At 36.7% G+C, this 17937-nt stretch overlaps 2 protein-coding genes across 3 annotated transcripts; one reads left to right on the top strand and one right to left on the bottom strand.

The window, feature by feature from the left end:
- The first annotated feature begins 3254 nt into the window (after nt 1-3254).
- LOC139627872 (histamine H2 receptor) lies at nt 3255-7162 on the top strand. Its single transcript, XM_071489032.1, is given in 7 exon segments — nt 3255-3384; nt 3387-3542; nt 3545-3625; nt 3628-3920; nt 3922-3985; nt 5217-5401; nt 5404-7162. Coding segments are annotated over 7 exon segments (1005 nt in total). The 3' UTR covers nt 5500-7162.
- A 3884-nt stretch (nt 7163-11046) lies between these two features.
- cyb5b (cytochrome b5 type B) lies at nt 11047-16299 on the bottom strand. Of its 2 annotated transcripts, none has more exons than XM_071489444.1 (5): nt 15851-16299; nt 14984-15112; nt 13143-13169; nt 12972-13003; nt 11047-12664 (listed from the first exon to the last, which is right to left on the bottom strand). In XM_071489444.1, exons 1-5 carry the CDS (start codon nt 16049-16051, stop codon nt 12574-12576), a joined length of 480 nt encoding a protein of 159 aa, XP_071345545.1. In that variant the 5' UTR covers nt 16052-16299; the 3' UTR covers nt 11047-12573. The 2 variants fall into 2 exon arrangements, with proteins under 2 accessions (XP_071345545.1, XP_071345544.1); XM_071489443.1 differs by having other exon boundaries at nt 11047-12667; nt 15851-16202.
- Nucleotides 16300-17937: the final 1638 nt, after the last annotated feature.

Genomic DNA, 17937 nt, shown 5'->3' with positions numbered 1-17937 from the left:
CAAGACAGACAAGTTTTCACACAATCTCCCATCAAACCTCCCCGCTATACTATCTCTCCTAAACATTGTGCATCAACCCTCACTGGTAGAATTAGATAGCGTTGCTGCCTACACAAACACTGACACACACACAATCACGCATGCACAGACAGATGAAATCAATGGCTACCTCCCTCCACATCAGGAAATGTTGTACAGTAGGTGGCCAATGGAGGAGTCCACCCACTCACAGGATATTCAATTGCAAGCATGTGCAAATTCATCCTCTCTATCTCACTCATGTTCGCATCAACTATATTCACACACACACACCTTTGGGCAAGCACTGCTTGTGTGTGCACACCCACACATCTAGACCCAACATAGAACCAGACACACAAACACACTCTCTCTTTCTGTCACATAAGAACACCTCCTGCTTTAAGCCACACAAAAATACTGTAAAACCAGCTGGATTTATGAATGAACTGAGACTATTTAAAAATGAGTGCATTTCCTTGAAAATGGGCATTAGATTACTCTTTAAAAATCCATCCAATTTTTGGTTGCATTTGTTTTACATCAGTAAGTAATACTGTAAATTACTTTATTAACTGTTTGTTAATTTTGTAGCATCATGAAGATGCGGTAAATATTTCAAACCTAGTGAAGCAAAAGTGGAACATTTTTAGGAAATAAATGGATGGAAAGTAACAAAGTACATTTACTAAACTATTGTACTTTTCTATACCATTGTAACATTTTATGTTACTTTATATCAGCTATGCTCTACTATATTTCACTATTTTGTACTTTTTTCCCCACTCCTTTTATTTGATGGTTATAGTAAATAATTAACAAATAAATTATGATGTAGATTAAACTACCTGAGTGTATAAATAAGTTGGAATTATCTTTATCTCTACCAGCTGCAAAATAAAGTGATAAATAATTATACTCAAATAATTCCGCAAAATGAGCACTTTTACTTTTCGCTCTATTTTAATTTTGATGACTTGTGATAGAGTATTTCCACACTGTGGCATTGCTACTTTTAGTAAAAGATCTGAGTACTTATTCCACCACAGGGTATTGGCACTCCTTATGAGAAAAAGTAGGCTACTATAAACCATTTACACTAAGTATAATATGAAGCAGCTATATCTGTGACTGTCTGGTGCTTCCACATCCTTTCAAAATGAGACAGAATCAGGTAAGAGGCGTGTAAGTGACTGTGCAATGAACATGAAGGTGTGCAACTGGGGGAGGGGGACTGAGAATATTAACCTGAGAGCCTGAATCCATCTGCTCCTCCAGGCCTCATGTTAGACATCACCAAGAGAAATCCGCTCATTAGGACCGCGAGAAACACATATATCAAACGCAGATAGCTGTCAGTTCTCCTCTGGGGGATCTGGCTGTGGTAGCAGAACAGAAAAGCTATGCGTCTTAGGGCCATACATTGTATATACATGTATATTTACAGTCTGTCCTATCTGCTGTATAGTCTTTTATAGGAAATGTTTCTCCCATGGCACACTGTAGCAGCAGCTATACTGCTGTTAAACATTAACATTATTAGCAGTGGATTCTTAGGAGAGATGTAAGATTGATGATTTTGAAGCCACTGTATTACTCTGTTGGGGAGAACCATTAGTTAAAATTGTTTCATAACCTGAATTCTACATTACAATATTAGATTTTTCATTGATCTGAGTATTTCCTGCACAATATAAAACAACGGTTTTTTTTTCATTCTGGTGATGTACGTGTCCCATCTTCTTCTTCATCATGGGAGACACTAAGATGTGTAAGATTGTTTGATTGTCTGCTAGAGATATAATAAATCATAGGTGGTATTAGTCTCCCTGGGGATACAGGAAGTGGGTGACTGGCCCTGAGAAGCATGAGTTTGGGTCATAGGTTTGTGTGTTTCTTTTTAATGGACTGACTATCACACAAGAATACCTCTGAAACAGATGGTTACCTGAGTGGGAAAGGTCAGTGACAATCTTTCCTGCCCTTTTCTTTGCCCTAGTGCCATGTATTTATTTTATTTTTTATTTTTTTGAAGGAGGTACATTGGCAGCTACCACTCAGCGATGCAGACAAAAACATTTAAGTTTGTCACTGGAACAGGAGGTGGAGGAAAGCCTACCAGTGATGGTGTGAGATCAGGGAAATTGGACCATGATTGGTCGTGAGATGCCAGGCTGACAGAATGTACATCTTCGGTGGGACCTTTTTGGTAGTGATGAATTGCTGACTGACTCATTGTTATTGCGGGAGATGAAACCTGCCATCGTGGGGTCACCTGCAAACTTGGAGCTTGATGGAATGTGTAGTTGAGAATACAGTCGGTCGTGACATTTTCATTTGCTTCCACCTTTGTTTGCAACAAATAGAAACATTTTAAAATTAATTGAAAGCATGTATGGATCTCCGCTTTACAAGATATTTTGTCCTGCAATGATCCTGTCAAATGATTTATTCATGGGAGATGTTGGATACATTTAATTCTTAATAGTATATACTGTAGAGGCCATGCTTAACACTCACATGGCACCTTTATTTAATGCTAATTAGTGAGACAACCTTACTGCATGCAATGGAAACCCTGCAGGGCAGAAACAGTCTTGCTAATTGTAATTAATAAAGCCACAGAGACAGTATGCAGGCCAGAGCTTCTACACAGTCTTAGTCCAGCAACTTGGCTTGATGTGCAAATGTGCACAAAACCATATGCACAGATATGCATACATTAGTATATTGAGAAATTTATTTATAAACAAATGCATGGACAAAAATCATAATGAAATTCACATTTTCAGAATATGCGTTGTGAGTATCTCTCAGTAATGATACAGTAAATTGGACCCTGTCAGTGTGTTATATAATATATCACTATGTCAAGAATACCGATAGCCTACCTTATCATATTTTAACACTGTGAGCTAATTGAAAGACCTATTATATAAACACATTATACAATTTACAAAATTACTGTCATAAGATGAATTTAAATCATAGATAGATCATGTCATGGGTAAAATAAACTGATAGTGCTGCAGTGGGTTTCTGAGAGAGGCCGCTGTAGTTGTTAGGCTACCGCCCGACACTAATTGCTGCAGGTGTGTTGCTGATTGTTGCGATGGCAGTGAAAGGATACAAGCAGCAACTGATGTAAGCTCACATCTTTGCTCATACACTTTATCTGTCTATTTTTGCCTCACGTGACTTATGATTAAGTCGCACTCATGTCATTGTGAAGAAAAATGTATACAACACTTAACTTCTCAACTTCTGACGACTCCAATTTGTCAGGTGCTGACCCTCTGAGACTGCAGGAGCTGGCTCACCGGTCCGTCAAAGTAAGCATAATAATCACCTTGGGCGGGATGATCACTTTGGGAATGTTGCAGTTCTCCTGGTTATTACTTCTTCCGTGGCTGGTTGGTTAAGAAACTCTAGGTACTTTCTCCTTTCTCCTACTGCTGCAGACTCTCTGTTTGGACTGCTGATCATGCCCTTGAATCTCTGGGTGAGTCTGCTAAAGGACTACACTGGCCAGATGCTCTTTGTCATGTCGTGGCCTTTTGTAATCCCACCGTTTTCTCCACCTGCATATATACCCTGGCTACAATAAGCCTGCATTTTCCTGGTGCTTCCCTCCCGTTTTACTGTTGCCAATATCATTTTCAGATTGCATTATGGGGGTTCATTTTTCTACTGCATCACTGGTCTGCAATCCATCCTACTCCACAAATGTTGGACACTCCCTGTGGTTGTCATGTGTTATATTTTTCCCCTGCTCCATCGTGATGACATATGCAAACTTGAGAGTGTGGTGCGCTGCCAAGAGGCAGAGACTGAAACTGTGCAAATACGACTGCGTGCGTCGCGGCAGACACAATGTGGCATCCAGAGTGCTCGTGCCTGTCGGTGCCTGTGATGGCAGCCTACTACACCTGCTGGACACCCTGCATGACTGCTATGATCTACAATGGTAAGCAGTACCAATGGGAATAAACCTTTAAAGAAAGTGCTTTAAAGGGAGAGCTAAAAAGGCATGAAAGGGCCAGTCATTTATTGGTTGGTTGGAATATTTACATAAATAGAAATTTAAGACTTCAGTACAGACCAAAACTCACTAGCATCATGGTAAAAGTTCACATTTACCTTTATATCTCTTGTTTGGCTCCAGTCTGCATATTTACCACATTTTGGCATATCTCTGATATATTTACTCAAATAACCCAACAAAAACCGAGGTGTTCAACTTTCAGTAAGTGCATGTCATGATCCAAACGTACAACCAAAAATCTAAATGCATACACTTAAGAAAAGAAAACCTTACGCATTCAAAAGATTGACTACTCCAGAAATTTAAAGTAGATGTGTGCATTTCACTTACACATCAGTGTAACCAGCTCGGATTCATCTGGAGAAAGTCAAATTTTATTGCTGTTTACAAACAATACATGCTGTATGAGAGAATATTGTAGCTAATTCGTCCTGTTTGGGACACATTTTTAATCTGTGGACAGGGAAAACATGACACAGTTCAATGGGGGTTTATTGAGATTGCAGTGTGGTTTATGCTTAAGTTAAATTTCTGGTATTAAAGGTTATGGTTTTATTCCATCAAATTTTAGATGTGACTGTACTGAGAGAAATAACTGTCATTATTTATACTACCAGGCATGATATAGGCCACTGATTGAGGGCCAATTATGACTTAGACTTTTTTCTTTTCTTTTTTTAACTTTTTCTCAGTTACCCCAACCATGTGCTGTCTTGCAGTAATCAAGACTAAAAGTGGAGTCAAAGCTGAATATTTTTAGAAGTGAAGACCTTTTCCAAAGAGGTCTGTAATTCATCTGATATGGATGAAAATCCCTGCAAAATGAAGCTGAAAGTCTTAACTTCAAAGTGTGCTACTGTCCAAATGACACTCTAAAGTGGTTGCTTCCACTCCAGTAAATCTACCAGTTAATTTTGTACTTTTAGATCTAGACTATAAATGTTAAGTTATTTGTTATGTTATTGCCCTCAGGAGAAAGATTCACATCTGAGGGTGATCATAGACCAGTGATAGCTAGATTGTGTTTGTTTTGTTTGTGACCTTTTAATTAAAAAGGTCAACAAAAGGTGAACCACTTTTGTTGTTCTGTTGTTGTCATGCTGTGGATATCTGCCTTACTTTAGTCCCCATGTCCCCCATTTCCATTCCACAGCAGTCTCAGGTAGGAGTGTACCGGAGTGGATTGAGTTTGTGGTGGTATGGCTGCCAACCTCCAACAGTTTTCTCAACTGTATCTTGTACTCCTGAGTAAATCGAAGCTTCTGCAACAAATTCTACCACGTCCTCCAGTGGCGGACTTGCCCCGAACTGGCTGGCACCCTCAGGTTCTGCAGCACTTCCTGACACTGACACAGTTTGTGTCAGGGATTCTGGATAATAACCCTGAGCACTCTTCCAGTGTATCCTCCACCTGCACCTTGTTGACCTTAGCTTAGGATGTCTGCACCTGAAGAGCTACACTGGCATGGTAAAATACATGGTCATTGACCTCTGTAATGTCTTATATTGTCTGGCTGAGCTGGTCAACTGAAGCTAAGTTATTGATATATTCTTACATAAGGTATCATGGGTAAGAAGTTGAGTAATGGTTCACATGGATTGCAATGTGAATGGGTTAATAGAAAAGGTTATGATGGGGGGTATTTGAAATAATCATAGTCTCTTATTTGGGTTTTTTCTTGTTTTTATTTTTTATCCATTTTCAGTCTAAGAATAGTCTTTGGTTGACTGAATCACAGGCTTGATTTATAACTTATTTGGATTTTTTGTTTTACTCATGCACACAGTGTTACCAAGATTTGATGTACTGTCAGAGACGGCCTCTTAAATCATCTTTTAGTTGTTTTATAGTTAGCCATCAACTTTGTCTGTGCCATAGAAATGCATACTATTATTCTGCTTACAGCTACATAATCAGTCTTTTAACAGTGTCACCGTTGCTTAGTAAGACTCGTCGCTGAGGTCAACAACTTTTACTTCAAACATTTGAGGTCAGTCTATTAGTTCATCACAAGAAATTAATATTTAGACTTTTATTCATATGAGACATTTGTGAAGTGACATCACTATCTGATTACAAGCACTTTGAAGAATTGAGGCCATCTATCTCTTCCTCAGTTTCAACAGTGTGTTGAAGACCTTGGCATATAACAGCTGGGAGAAGTTAACCTTTAAGTCACGTCATTTCAGTGTATGCAAGGGGAAAGTAATTAAGCAGCTACACTGTAGAAAGGTCACCACATTTGTGCCGGCAAAAGATAACTTGGGTAACTTCTGAGGTTGTGGTTGCTTGTGTAGAGATATTAGGTCCATAATCTTGCTCTCAGTATCGTCTACCACAGTATGGATTCAACGATCTTAATGCCCATGTCATCTTAGTCAGAACAAAGTTTCCGGTCATGGTGACAGCTGGTGTAGATTTAAAGAGTACAGTTTTCCAGAAACATCCAAACTGAAGTTCAAAACTATTTTATGCAAGGTATTTTAGTCTTTAGGTTGCTGCTTGGTGTCACAATCATTAAAGGTTGAGCATTGGCAAATTCTTGCCCTCTCTAAAAACTTGCAGACATTGTTTAAATGTGTTGAGCACCAGATAACATCTACATGGAAATTATATATTTTTTTAAATATGTTATTATTAGGAAATTATGTGAGGAAAATTACTCACTTAATAATGACCTATGTATGTATACATTTAGTTATGTTTCCTAATATTATGGAGAATGAACAAATAACATTAGATAATGTATTGGTTTATTGATTTTGCCTTTGAATCACATCTTCATTTAGTTCAATATTTACAAATGTATAATTAGTAAAAAAAAAAACACATTAAGTTAAAGTGAATAGTGTTTACTGATCAATTTGTATCATAATTTTCATGGTCATGCATGTTCTGCTGCACAACACATTACTAAAGAACAAAACAGACCTGTCGAAGGAACAGTGAAGAGTCTCATAAAGTTGTTCAGTGCTCTGACAGTCTGTTACAGCATGAGCTGCTCTACCTTATCAGACAAAATGGTGTAGTTTGCTTCCAGTGAACATCGCTGCTTTATTATGCTGTACATATGTCTCTAGTAGATGTTGTTGATTTGATTTTCTTATTAGATTATTTTGTTTTCATTCATGGAAATGGAAGTGGAATGCACAATTCCTTGTGTTTCGTGCATGCATTTTTGTCCTGCAGAAAGGTGGAACTTAAATTGAATTTATTACCTATGTATTATTCTAACACAAACAAACAGCATGCAGCCCAGAGATTAGATGACCAACAAATTCAACTGAAAGTTTCTAGTCTATTTAAACAGAATCACATGTATTGTCAAAGTTGTTGGCCGTTATGAGCTGGAGGAATGTTTACACTTTGTAGTGTAACTAAGTAAAAAAAAAAAAATCTATCTGTAAGTTAGTCTATGCACAAAAATTTGACATGTCATTGGATTTCGATCATGTTTGAACTCACTGTTCAGTATCTTGACTTGTATATCTGGTGAAATGTCTTAAGATGAATAATTTGAATTTGATTATGCTAATTACTACCTACCAGTGCCATGTTAGATAACAGGTTGAGCCAGAGGTATGGAGTTAAAGAACATTATTGAAAATATCATCAGAGGATGATGCTTTTGCATAATGGATGGGTACAAATTTGATTGATTCTGTGTCTGGTGTTGTTTCTACCAGAGGATGAACAACAGAACAACAGGTCTATGTATATATATGAGGCCAACAACTTGTTGTTGTTTGTGAAGCAACTACAAGTAGTTTCACAAAACTAGTTTAAGCAAAGAATGAGGTAAGAGAGAAACAATAACAGACATATTTCCTTCATACTTGTGATGTGATGCTAATGAAATTTTGATATGAAGCAGGTGTAATCACATGGACCATACAGTATTCAACAACTATTCTGGTTTATACATTTTATAGCTTTTCACTTGACATCATTTGCTAGAAAACTGTTAAAATTACTATATTTTATTAATTCATATTGATGTGTTATCACGCAAAGATCAAGGGTCACAGGACTTGATAGGAAAGAAAATCTCACTTTATCTCTTGAGTGGATTTAATGCTTTAATGGATGTAAGTCCTTCAGAATAGAGTAAAGCCGGTAATGTTTTTATTGTGAGAGGTGAGCCTTAAGTGAACCTTTTAGGCACTTGTCAAAGCTGTACAGTCCACCTGGGATTCCCTCTGCAGACAGAAGGTCTGAGACTGGTGCTGTTGTAGTGTCCAAACATGCCTAAAAAAGAAAAAAAAAGAAAAAAAAGAATTTGCTTTTAATGTTATTCCTTTATCCTGTTATACTGTATACATATTCCATGAATAGGACACCTTTTCAGCTGTCTCAGAGATGATCTTTATCCCTGCTGTATCCACAAGTGTTTTTCCAGTTGTTCGTGATTTTTGCAGTGCAGATCTCCCAGGACATTGGAGTGCTGTGCATTAGCAGCCTCAGCTCTCCTTAAGGATGACTGCTGATAGAAATGACAAGTGATTCAGTCATGGTGAATGATGTCTATCAGAGAGTTTCATATAGTCCCACAGATACAGTGTGCTGTCTCATAAGAGCTCATTATTCTGTCTGGTCATAATTGCTGCCACAGCAGGCAGACACGGATGTAAAATGACCAGTGGCTATAATGGTCTTTGGATGAAAAACTGAGAAAAAGGCTTCTGTTTTAAAATATTGTTGCTCATGAACAGTACTTTAAAACTAGTGCAAAGCTGTTTTAGACCATCTCACTGCACATGATCTTTATCCATATCACTCTATCACAGTAGCAGTATGTCAGGTTTTTGTTTTTCTCCATTACATAATGTTTGTCCCACTATGTGTGACAGAATTGTGTTTATTATGTTTACTGCTGTTCCATGCCCATGAAAATCTGGAGATAACTCCTCTGATTTGTGTGATGAATATATCAGATAAGGTGCAGAACTCATATTAGCCATTTTAATATACTGTACATTTTTCCTTTTTTTCTCACATATTAACAGCTTTAGGTTGTAGTGCCACCTTGTGTTTATACTAAGTATGGCATGGCAAAAAGGATGAGACCTTTTAAACATCAATAAATTTTCAATTTCGGTCTGGTTGTGGTGGTGGTCAACAGAATGAATTGCTGTCATTTTATTATATTGAATGTGTATTGTTTTTGTCATGATTAAGGTTGGTCCATGCTGGTTGTAAAACTGTGGTATTGATGTACATTTAACAAAGCCACTACAAGTATGCAATGAAGTATTGGAATCTTTTTCAGATAAACTAAAATTCTTTATTCTTTTTAAACAATTCATCATTTTATGTAATGAGAGGGCATCTGGCTCTCAAAATGTCCCACCTGATTAAAAAGGATGAATCAATGGGTGTTGATTTGTGCTTTCTGTGGTTTGCTGGTCATGGGCACTCTGCACTGTGAGGGCTCTTATGGAGGTTGCAGATGGAAAGGCTTTAATTTCAATCACTGCTTCCTGCTCCTCTCCACGGGATAAATAGCTGGGGGGAGCAGGCATATGCAGGACTCAAGTATTATTGAGTTTGTGTCAGTATTGCACTACGAAATGGTTACCTAAGAAAAACAAATCAGAGTATAAGTACATAAGCACACCAGCTACCCAAATTAATTTTTTTTTTTCGTTGAATCTAAGTGGCACAATGATTACATCTTTAACAGAAGGATTGGAGAGTACAACAATTATTTAATCATTTTGCTCTATGCCACTTGCCTCCCTGTAAAGCATGAAAAGTGCATGACATATATTTGTTGCCTACCAATGTGTTGCAGTGTTAGGCAGATAGTTTTAATATCATTTTTTTAAGTATGCATGAGCATCCATCTTATTTACTGTGGCCAAGAGCAGGACCACAGGGTGAAATTAAACCCAACTGTTAAATTTTTCATTTCTCTTTTCCTTTCATATTAGCACAGGACTGTCATGACACACTATCCCTTATTGGGTTCATGAATTTTTAAAGGAAAGGGAGAACTACATAATGGTGGTTATTTACCAATACAAAGACCTTGTCATTTTTGTCATAATTGTCTGAGACAGACCCAACAGTACAAAGCCAACTGTGGTGACCACACGGGATATGAGGCACAAGAGCAGCAGCTCCATTCATTATATCTGCTTCATCTATTGGCAGTGATGAGTGTGTGAGTGGCTTTGTCTTCTGGGCTGCTGCCATTTAAGGTGTCAATTGAAGTGGACCTCCAGACTCCCCAACCACCCTGCACTTGTTTTGCATTCAAACTTATAAATGGCCCAAACAATAATTGAGGTCAGACTTCTGGCTTGAAAGAACCTGCTGCTCAGTTCAGAAGCTGATTTTCAGCAATTACAAGTGTATCAAGACCAGACAATATAGGCTAGGCTATGTCTGACCTCTCTAGCTAAAATACAAATCTTTGTTTTCTAGATTATTTTATCAATTTCTGCAAGTATACAAACCATCCTCCTACAACCCATCTGTCATATTTAAATAATTTATGAGCGAATAATGCAATTATTTCAAGTCATATATTGCTTTGTCTGGGATTTTTCTTAAATAGTATTACTAAGTAGTACTTCACAATCGTATCTTTCAAGCATTCAAATTACAGATGTTTTAGGGTCTTGACTGTGATAATTTACTTATGATTGATTTGCAGTTTTCTGCATATAAGCTCAGTTGCATTACTTACCTCAGCCTTGCATAAAAGACTGTTTGCATACAGTTCAGCATTGGCACTACACAAACAGTTTTTTTTGTTCTGTACATAGACCATTTGGTTTGTTTGTATGTTTTGTTGTATTTGTCTGACAATTGCCAAAGGCACATAATAAATTTCCAAATGACAGTTAACTAAACAAACATACTGTTTGTTTATAATAACAATATAATCCCATACTGTAATAAACATATAAAACATATCACGTATACACACATTTATGTTATTTGCACTGCATTTTAATGGCTAGTCATTTACACATTTTGAAAGATTAATTTTATTCAAGAGACTTTTAATGACAGGAAATGGCAGTTAAAATGCAAAGAAATGGCAAATAGTTATAGTCAACTAAATTTTGACATCTGCAAGTAATATTGTAGTCACATGTAAAAATAGCAGCAAATTATATTCTGAAATTTCGAACATTTGTGAACTGAGAGGTGATAAATGGATTTCATATTATGGGTTTTTGTTGCTGAAAAATGTTTTCAATAGTAATATGAAATAAATTGTTTATTTCAGAATATTCAATAATCAAAGGTTTTAGAAATGCTATGCAAAGCTTTCCTAAACCGAAACATATTTATCATTGCCAAAATCTGAAAAGAAACCTAGAAAATTTAAAAAGGCTGCATAACTAAAATAGATTATTAAATGTGTGCAGTTGAGTGAAGACACTCAACTATGGCTCTAGTGACAACTGGCAAGTCCCACAGTTTACCAACATCAGCCAAACAAGAAACACACACCAGACTTCAATACAACTTAAACCCTTCAGTGACAGTTGCCAAAATCTGAAAAGAATGATTTAGAGCTGTAATTCTTCCAAAACAGTCAATTAAGATGCATTAAAATTAATTAAAGTGAAACAAAGTTGTGAAAAAAAAAACATCAGTTAAATAAGAAATGACATAATGAGAGACAATAAAATTTAAAAACTCAAACTGAATCACAAATACTTTCTTCTTTCAAGGGTATTCACTCAGTCATTCACTGCCAGATATTATATATGGGTAACATAATATTATTGTATTATTACATATAACAAATTTATATTAATGCATGAATCAGGTATGCTGAAAATTTACACAATTGCCTGATAACACAGCTGTAGAAAAAGAGACAAGTCAGAACAAATGCGACCTTAAATAATCAGATACAATATAATTCACCACTATTTTCAAAAAGGAACAGACACCAAGATTTGAAACTGCGAGAGGTGAACAGAATAATTCACAATTGAGAGTCTATTGTGAGTTAGAGACCAGTAGCATTTCTCACTTTATTAAAACTACGAAAATGCATTAGAAGTCATAATTCAATGTAAAAAGTAGAATGGCCTCTGTTAACTATTACCCTAATTTCAACACCATTCTGCATACTTAACATTTCCTTAAATGTTTCCATCTTGTTTCTTGTGTAATGATGGTGCATGTTCTTCAGGTTGTAAACAAAACCTTTTTCTGAGCAGGCAAATGGGTAATGACCATACAAACTGGTTCAAATGCATATGAAACTGTAAGTTTAAGACCACATTTAACATTGATGACAACAGGTACAAAGAAACTGAAGGCAGACAATTTAATAAAGTCTCTGCCCAACTGTCTATTTGGTGCACTCTATTTAGATGGACAAGGACAAAAGTACTTAATCAAACTGTTCCCCTCCTTTTCTTGTTGCAGAGGATGCAGAAACTCCTAATTGCGTGCACTCAGTGTGAGGAGGTTTTGGTCAAACATTTAAAGGCCTCCAGATGAAAAGAATGAGATGAAAACAGGACGCCAGCACTCAAGAGGACTTGTGTTCAAATATGTAGTAGCGATACATGAGACCAACAACAGCTGCAGCAATAGCAGGTATCAACCACGTGGTCCAGGAGCTGCTGGGGGGGGGAGAAAAAAAACATTTTTTTTGATACAGAGCAATTACAATGAACAGAACAGTAACACAACAATAACAAAATGATAAGATTCAGATATGAATTACATATGGTTAGTAACATTTTTGATTTGTGAATGTATCATTGTTTATACTGATAACTGACAAATGGGTGGAAGCCACAAATCAATAATACAGCAATCTGTGAAAATCAATTATTTAAACTATTTCCCAAAAAACAAAACAACAAAACAAAAAAAAGAAAAAAAAACATATACACATACACATAGAGCAAATCATCTACTCACCTGAACTCTCCTGAATTTGTGACATGGTCATCCTATGACAGAAAAAAAAGAAAATAAATGATGTGTGATTTAGACACCCACCAGAAACTTTCTATCGTCTCGACAAATTCCATGCTAGTGATTTTGTTATAGCACTTAAGATGGGTCAGATAAACAGACAATGGAGCTTACCTTTGTGTTCTCTTTTTTCCTGTCATCCTACAAAGAAATTTAATACATTAGTATAACTGTCTTAATGTGATGGTTCATGCTCATAAACAAGGATACAAATTAGGTTTCTCAGGTAGTCCATAGATGATCAAAACTCAAATGTATTCATATGTGTTACCAGGATAATATTTGTAATTTTAAATCTAAACTTGGACTTGGAAACACGTACACACAACAACCGTTCTTCTTGTTAATAGTCACATCAGGATCATTGTTGCATGATTATCACTGTTGCTTCAAATTTCATTCGGCACTCATGATTTGAGAAAAATGGGAATGGTAAAAGTACCAGAAAGCTGATAACCACAAAATCATGAATTCCTTTGTGGAAGGTTGAATCCACTGGATTGAGAAAGATTAGTTGAATGTTTTATGTGTTGTGTTGCCAGTTCCTATCAAACGCTGACAAGAAAAACTTGTTGGAAAGATTCCAGTCACAGGAATCAGTCCCGGTCTTATGAAATTTTGTGACAGAATTTTGCTTTATAATTTTGTAAATTATAAAATATGATACATGTTTACATACTGATTGTTGCAAAGCAGTGTGTTTGCAAAAAGAACAGCAAGATATTAACAAAGCAACATAAAACTTGGGGCCATTAAAAACTACTGGGAGCTAAGCAAAACTGCTTTTATGTTAAAACTAATAACGTGAGAAGGCATGTGCAGCTATGAAAATTCCACAGTATGATTATCCTCACCAGTATTACTACCTCACAATACAATGTTACACTGATAAATACTGAGGAGGACAAACCAATTTAGACTACAATTTAAATAACAAATAGCAAGGCTGGAAAATGTAAAACTTTGAATGTGCAACTTTCTGTTGTCTTATCTCACTGTCTGTCACTGTTTGCTGAAGGAGGAGATCCCTTTGTGTTCACTGTCAGTTAAAGGAAAGGTTCACAATATCTTTAAGTCTGTCTTAAAACAATAATTTGCCTATATGTACATGTAAACAGGTTTTGCTCATTGTAATCATTCCTATTTATACTGACCAGTAAGATATCCCTTCCCAAGGTGCTTTCATTGTAAGTGGTGAACACAATTGTCAGTCCTTATTCTGTGTTTGATCTTTCTGTTTCCTTGCTGAACTGCAGTCGAGGGGCACAGTAGTAGTAGTAACACAAAGAGTATTGTACTAAAAAGACTAACTTCATAAAACCTATACTTTAATGATCTGATCACAGTGATAAAAAATGTCCAACATAACATTTTTCTTTTGGCTGAAAAAGCTCAGTTTTTGTTTCATTACACATTAGACTAAGTTGCCTCTTGCTCACATTGCTTGCTGTCTTACTGGCATGATCTCCAAGTGCAGCAATAATTTAGTTGGACAACCATCCCTCAATATTTCCATTTTATTTCTTAATGAGTGGAAGAAAAACAGGAAATTACAAAAACTTAATACTGAGACTGAATGGTACATAGGAAGGACATACAAAAAAAAAACTAATTTAAACTGTGTCTCGGCTACAGCTTCGAGACACAGTTTACAATCTTACAAAAGATTTGGATACAGAACTAATGCCCACATGACACCCTTGTCTAAAGGATATTACAAACCATTTTCAGTTTGATATAAGTTAAACCCAAATTATTGCATGACACTACCTTGTGACTCCGAGCAAATTTTTGTGCAACAAATGGTCACCTTTTTCTTGAGTGAAGTGTCTGGTGACACTAATTTGTTATTCTGTTTTATAAAGTTAGATATATGCAATGATAATGACTTGATATTTAACAGAGGTATGTGGCCATCTGTACTACAGGCAGGAAACCAGGTCTTTTCCTCTTACCATGTGAAGCTCGCCAACGTAGTACTGCTGAAGCATCTCCCTGGCATCTGTGGAATGACCCACATCCTCAAAGCTTTCTGTGGCATCTGCACCACCCTGCTCCAGCAAAACCTCCTCACCTCCTGGATGCTGAAATTAGAGAATGGGTTAATGCAATGTTGAGCCAGATCATTTCCCCCACACTCAAAACGTGATACTGTTCATTTCTATGTTTAGGTTTAAAAAGCAATGAAAACTCTACAGTAACAAAGTACATTAACTCAATTATTGTACTGTGTGTTTTAGGTATCTTACAGTCCTTGAGCATTTCCCTGTTATTCTACTTCACACACATTTTACATGGACACATTGTTCTTTGCAAATAAGGTTTTTACATGCAAAGCATATGACCAGCTTCAACAAATACAATGCATTCTTATAAATCAAACAACCCAATTGTGTATATAAAGTAGTTAACAACAACTACAAGCAGCTACAGCATTAAAATGTTCCTAAAGTGAGGATCCACGATATCAACGCTAATCCAGGTTATGAATACTTTCTAACCTGATAGCTAATAATTAATGTCGCTAGAGGTTTTAGCCAAGTGTCACTTGACATAACCTTGTCCCACCCTGAGGTGACTTGAGAGCACGACTTTATACCGATGTTAATAACGAGCTTTACAAAGTGGGACAGCAACAGCTTGAATGAAGACTGCAAAGTCTGCTGCAAGGACATCAATACATGACGTTAGCGATACGTTTTACGACTTCAGGAAGTAGTCCTGGCCGAAATTAGGTAACCAAAGGTTTACAGCAAAAACGGAAATTATGACAGCATTAATAGCTGAGTTGTTGCCTCCAGCTGAAAGAAGGGGTTTCTTACCTCTTCGAGGAAACCTGTGATGTCGTATACTTTATCATGGATGATGAGCCATGTGTCATTGCTCATGTTGTGCAATCTTATTTGCTCTAACGTGAAATATTTTACATCGCTTCCCACTGTATCTCCGTTTTCGTCACTATTGGCGTTATTAGCAGATCCATTGCCTGTATTGATGAGGTTGTCGTTAATTTCCTCACCCATTCTTACGTGAATGCGAGTAACCTATATCGACTGAACAGCTAGCTGACGTTAGCTTCTGTTAGCCAGGTGTGGATGGATATGGAGCTAGCTTCGTCTAGTTCAATGTAAACACTGCTCGGATAAAGCTAGCAGTGCTCAGAAAACTCCTAAAGCCAAAAGAGACGATATAAACAGCGCTCAAAGGCTAAACACTGTCGCGTTGCGAGTTACAAAACGGCCTAACCCGGCACATCAGCAGACATGTGAAACAGACCAATGACATGCGTGTTATTTTACCATAAAGCTCAACCACGACAACTGACCAATGAAAATGAGTCTGCCGGAGTGGCGACCTATCAGAATCGACCACTTGATGATCATGAGACGGTTCATTTTTGCAAAGGTTGTCAACTGTGCGCTGTAAGTGCGCATATAAGATTTTCCCCCCCAAAGGTTTTTTCGTTTCCATTGGCATAAGGCGTCTTTTATGTGGACATGTATAACATTTAGTAACATTATGTTTGTTTTTGATAATGATAATAATTTTCCAAGCAATAAAAAAAAGGAATTTGGGGATTTAATTGAAGTGATGCGTCAAAATCAAATTTTTAATTGAGCAATTTTACATTTTTACTCAGGGTAATAATAAGTAGTGATGCCATCTGCTGCTGTGCTATACAACTGGATAGAAGTTTTAAATGTGCCTCCTCCTGTGCTGATAGGGGGGCCTGTGAAGCATATGTTTTCTACTGATAGGTGAAGTAACCATCCAAAAAGATAATGGTGGCAGATACAATGATTCACACAATACTTTTTATGTCAAGTCTGGATTTCATCCCATGCAGCGACATTTTAGTATGTATATATTTGGCAAAGTCTTTAACCCTATAATGCCAAATGCATCAAATTTGATACAAGCATTTCTGAGACCTATTATTGCATCACCTTATGGTAAAAACTTCACTCAAAACCCTCTTGTGTCCAATCTGATACTTGTCTTCCAACCCCTGGTGGATCCCTTTATCACTACAACAATTCAAACACAGTACATGGGACAATCCAGGTTGGCCACCTTCAGATAGTTCCCAACTCACTGGATCAAGGTAAAGAAAACTGTGATTTTTACAATTTTCCAGTAACATTTTCTTTGAAATTTTTAGTAATATTCTAACATGAACACTTAATCTGTTGAAGCAAGTTATAATTACATTTCTTTTTGCATTTTAGTATGTAGTAAAATCATGTATAAAATTTGGAAAAACCTATATGCAAATAATTTTTTGTAATTTTTTTTTTTTTTCAAATTTTGTGAAAGGGCCAAATAAAGGTTCCAGATTCAAGAAATCAGAATTTTCTGTCCATTATTTCTGGGGTCAGGCATTACAGGGTTGAAGAAACCTGTCTCAGGAGAAACTCAAAATGAAAGGACACAGCAAAAACACTTGCTGTATAGGGATCAAACCCTGTCACCAACCCCACCCCCACCCCAACAGAGTACTTGAGTACTTCTATGCACCATGCCAAAGTCTGAACATAATTTGCCTCACTATACCTCTTGTGTAGGCTAAATGAGGGAAACCTCAATGATTTTTGAGGCTTAAGTAAATAAATGACTGAAATGAATGAAGTAGGGATAAATAAGATCCAAATAAACATTTATATATTCACATATCACTGGTTATGGTGTCGATTGCTAGCCTTTTGTCGAAAAAAAAACCCCTTTGGCACCATTTTAAGAGGATTAACTGCAAAATCTTTGCCTCTTATAGGCGTCTAATAACATAACAAACAGAGTACTGTGCAAGTGTTAGTAATATAAGTTAGTGCACTAAAATGCATGAACTTGATGTGACCATCATTATGTTTAATCTACCCCCTAGCTTTTCTTTCTTTCTTTCTTTCTTTTT

Source organism: Trachinotus anak, unplaced genomic scaffold (genome assembly GCF_046630095.1).
Source record: "Trachinotus anak isolate AG129_WGS33_773 ecotype Australia unplaced genomic scaffold, CSIRO_AGI_Tana_v1 ptg000011l, whole genome shotgun sequence".
Classification (NCBI taxonomy): Eukaryota; Metazoa; Chordata; class Actinopteri; order Carangiformes; family Carangidae; genus Trachinotus; species Trachinotus anak.
This window is presented reverse-complemented; position numbering and strand designations above follow the sequence as displayed.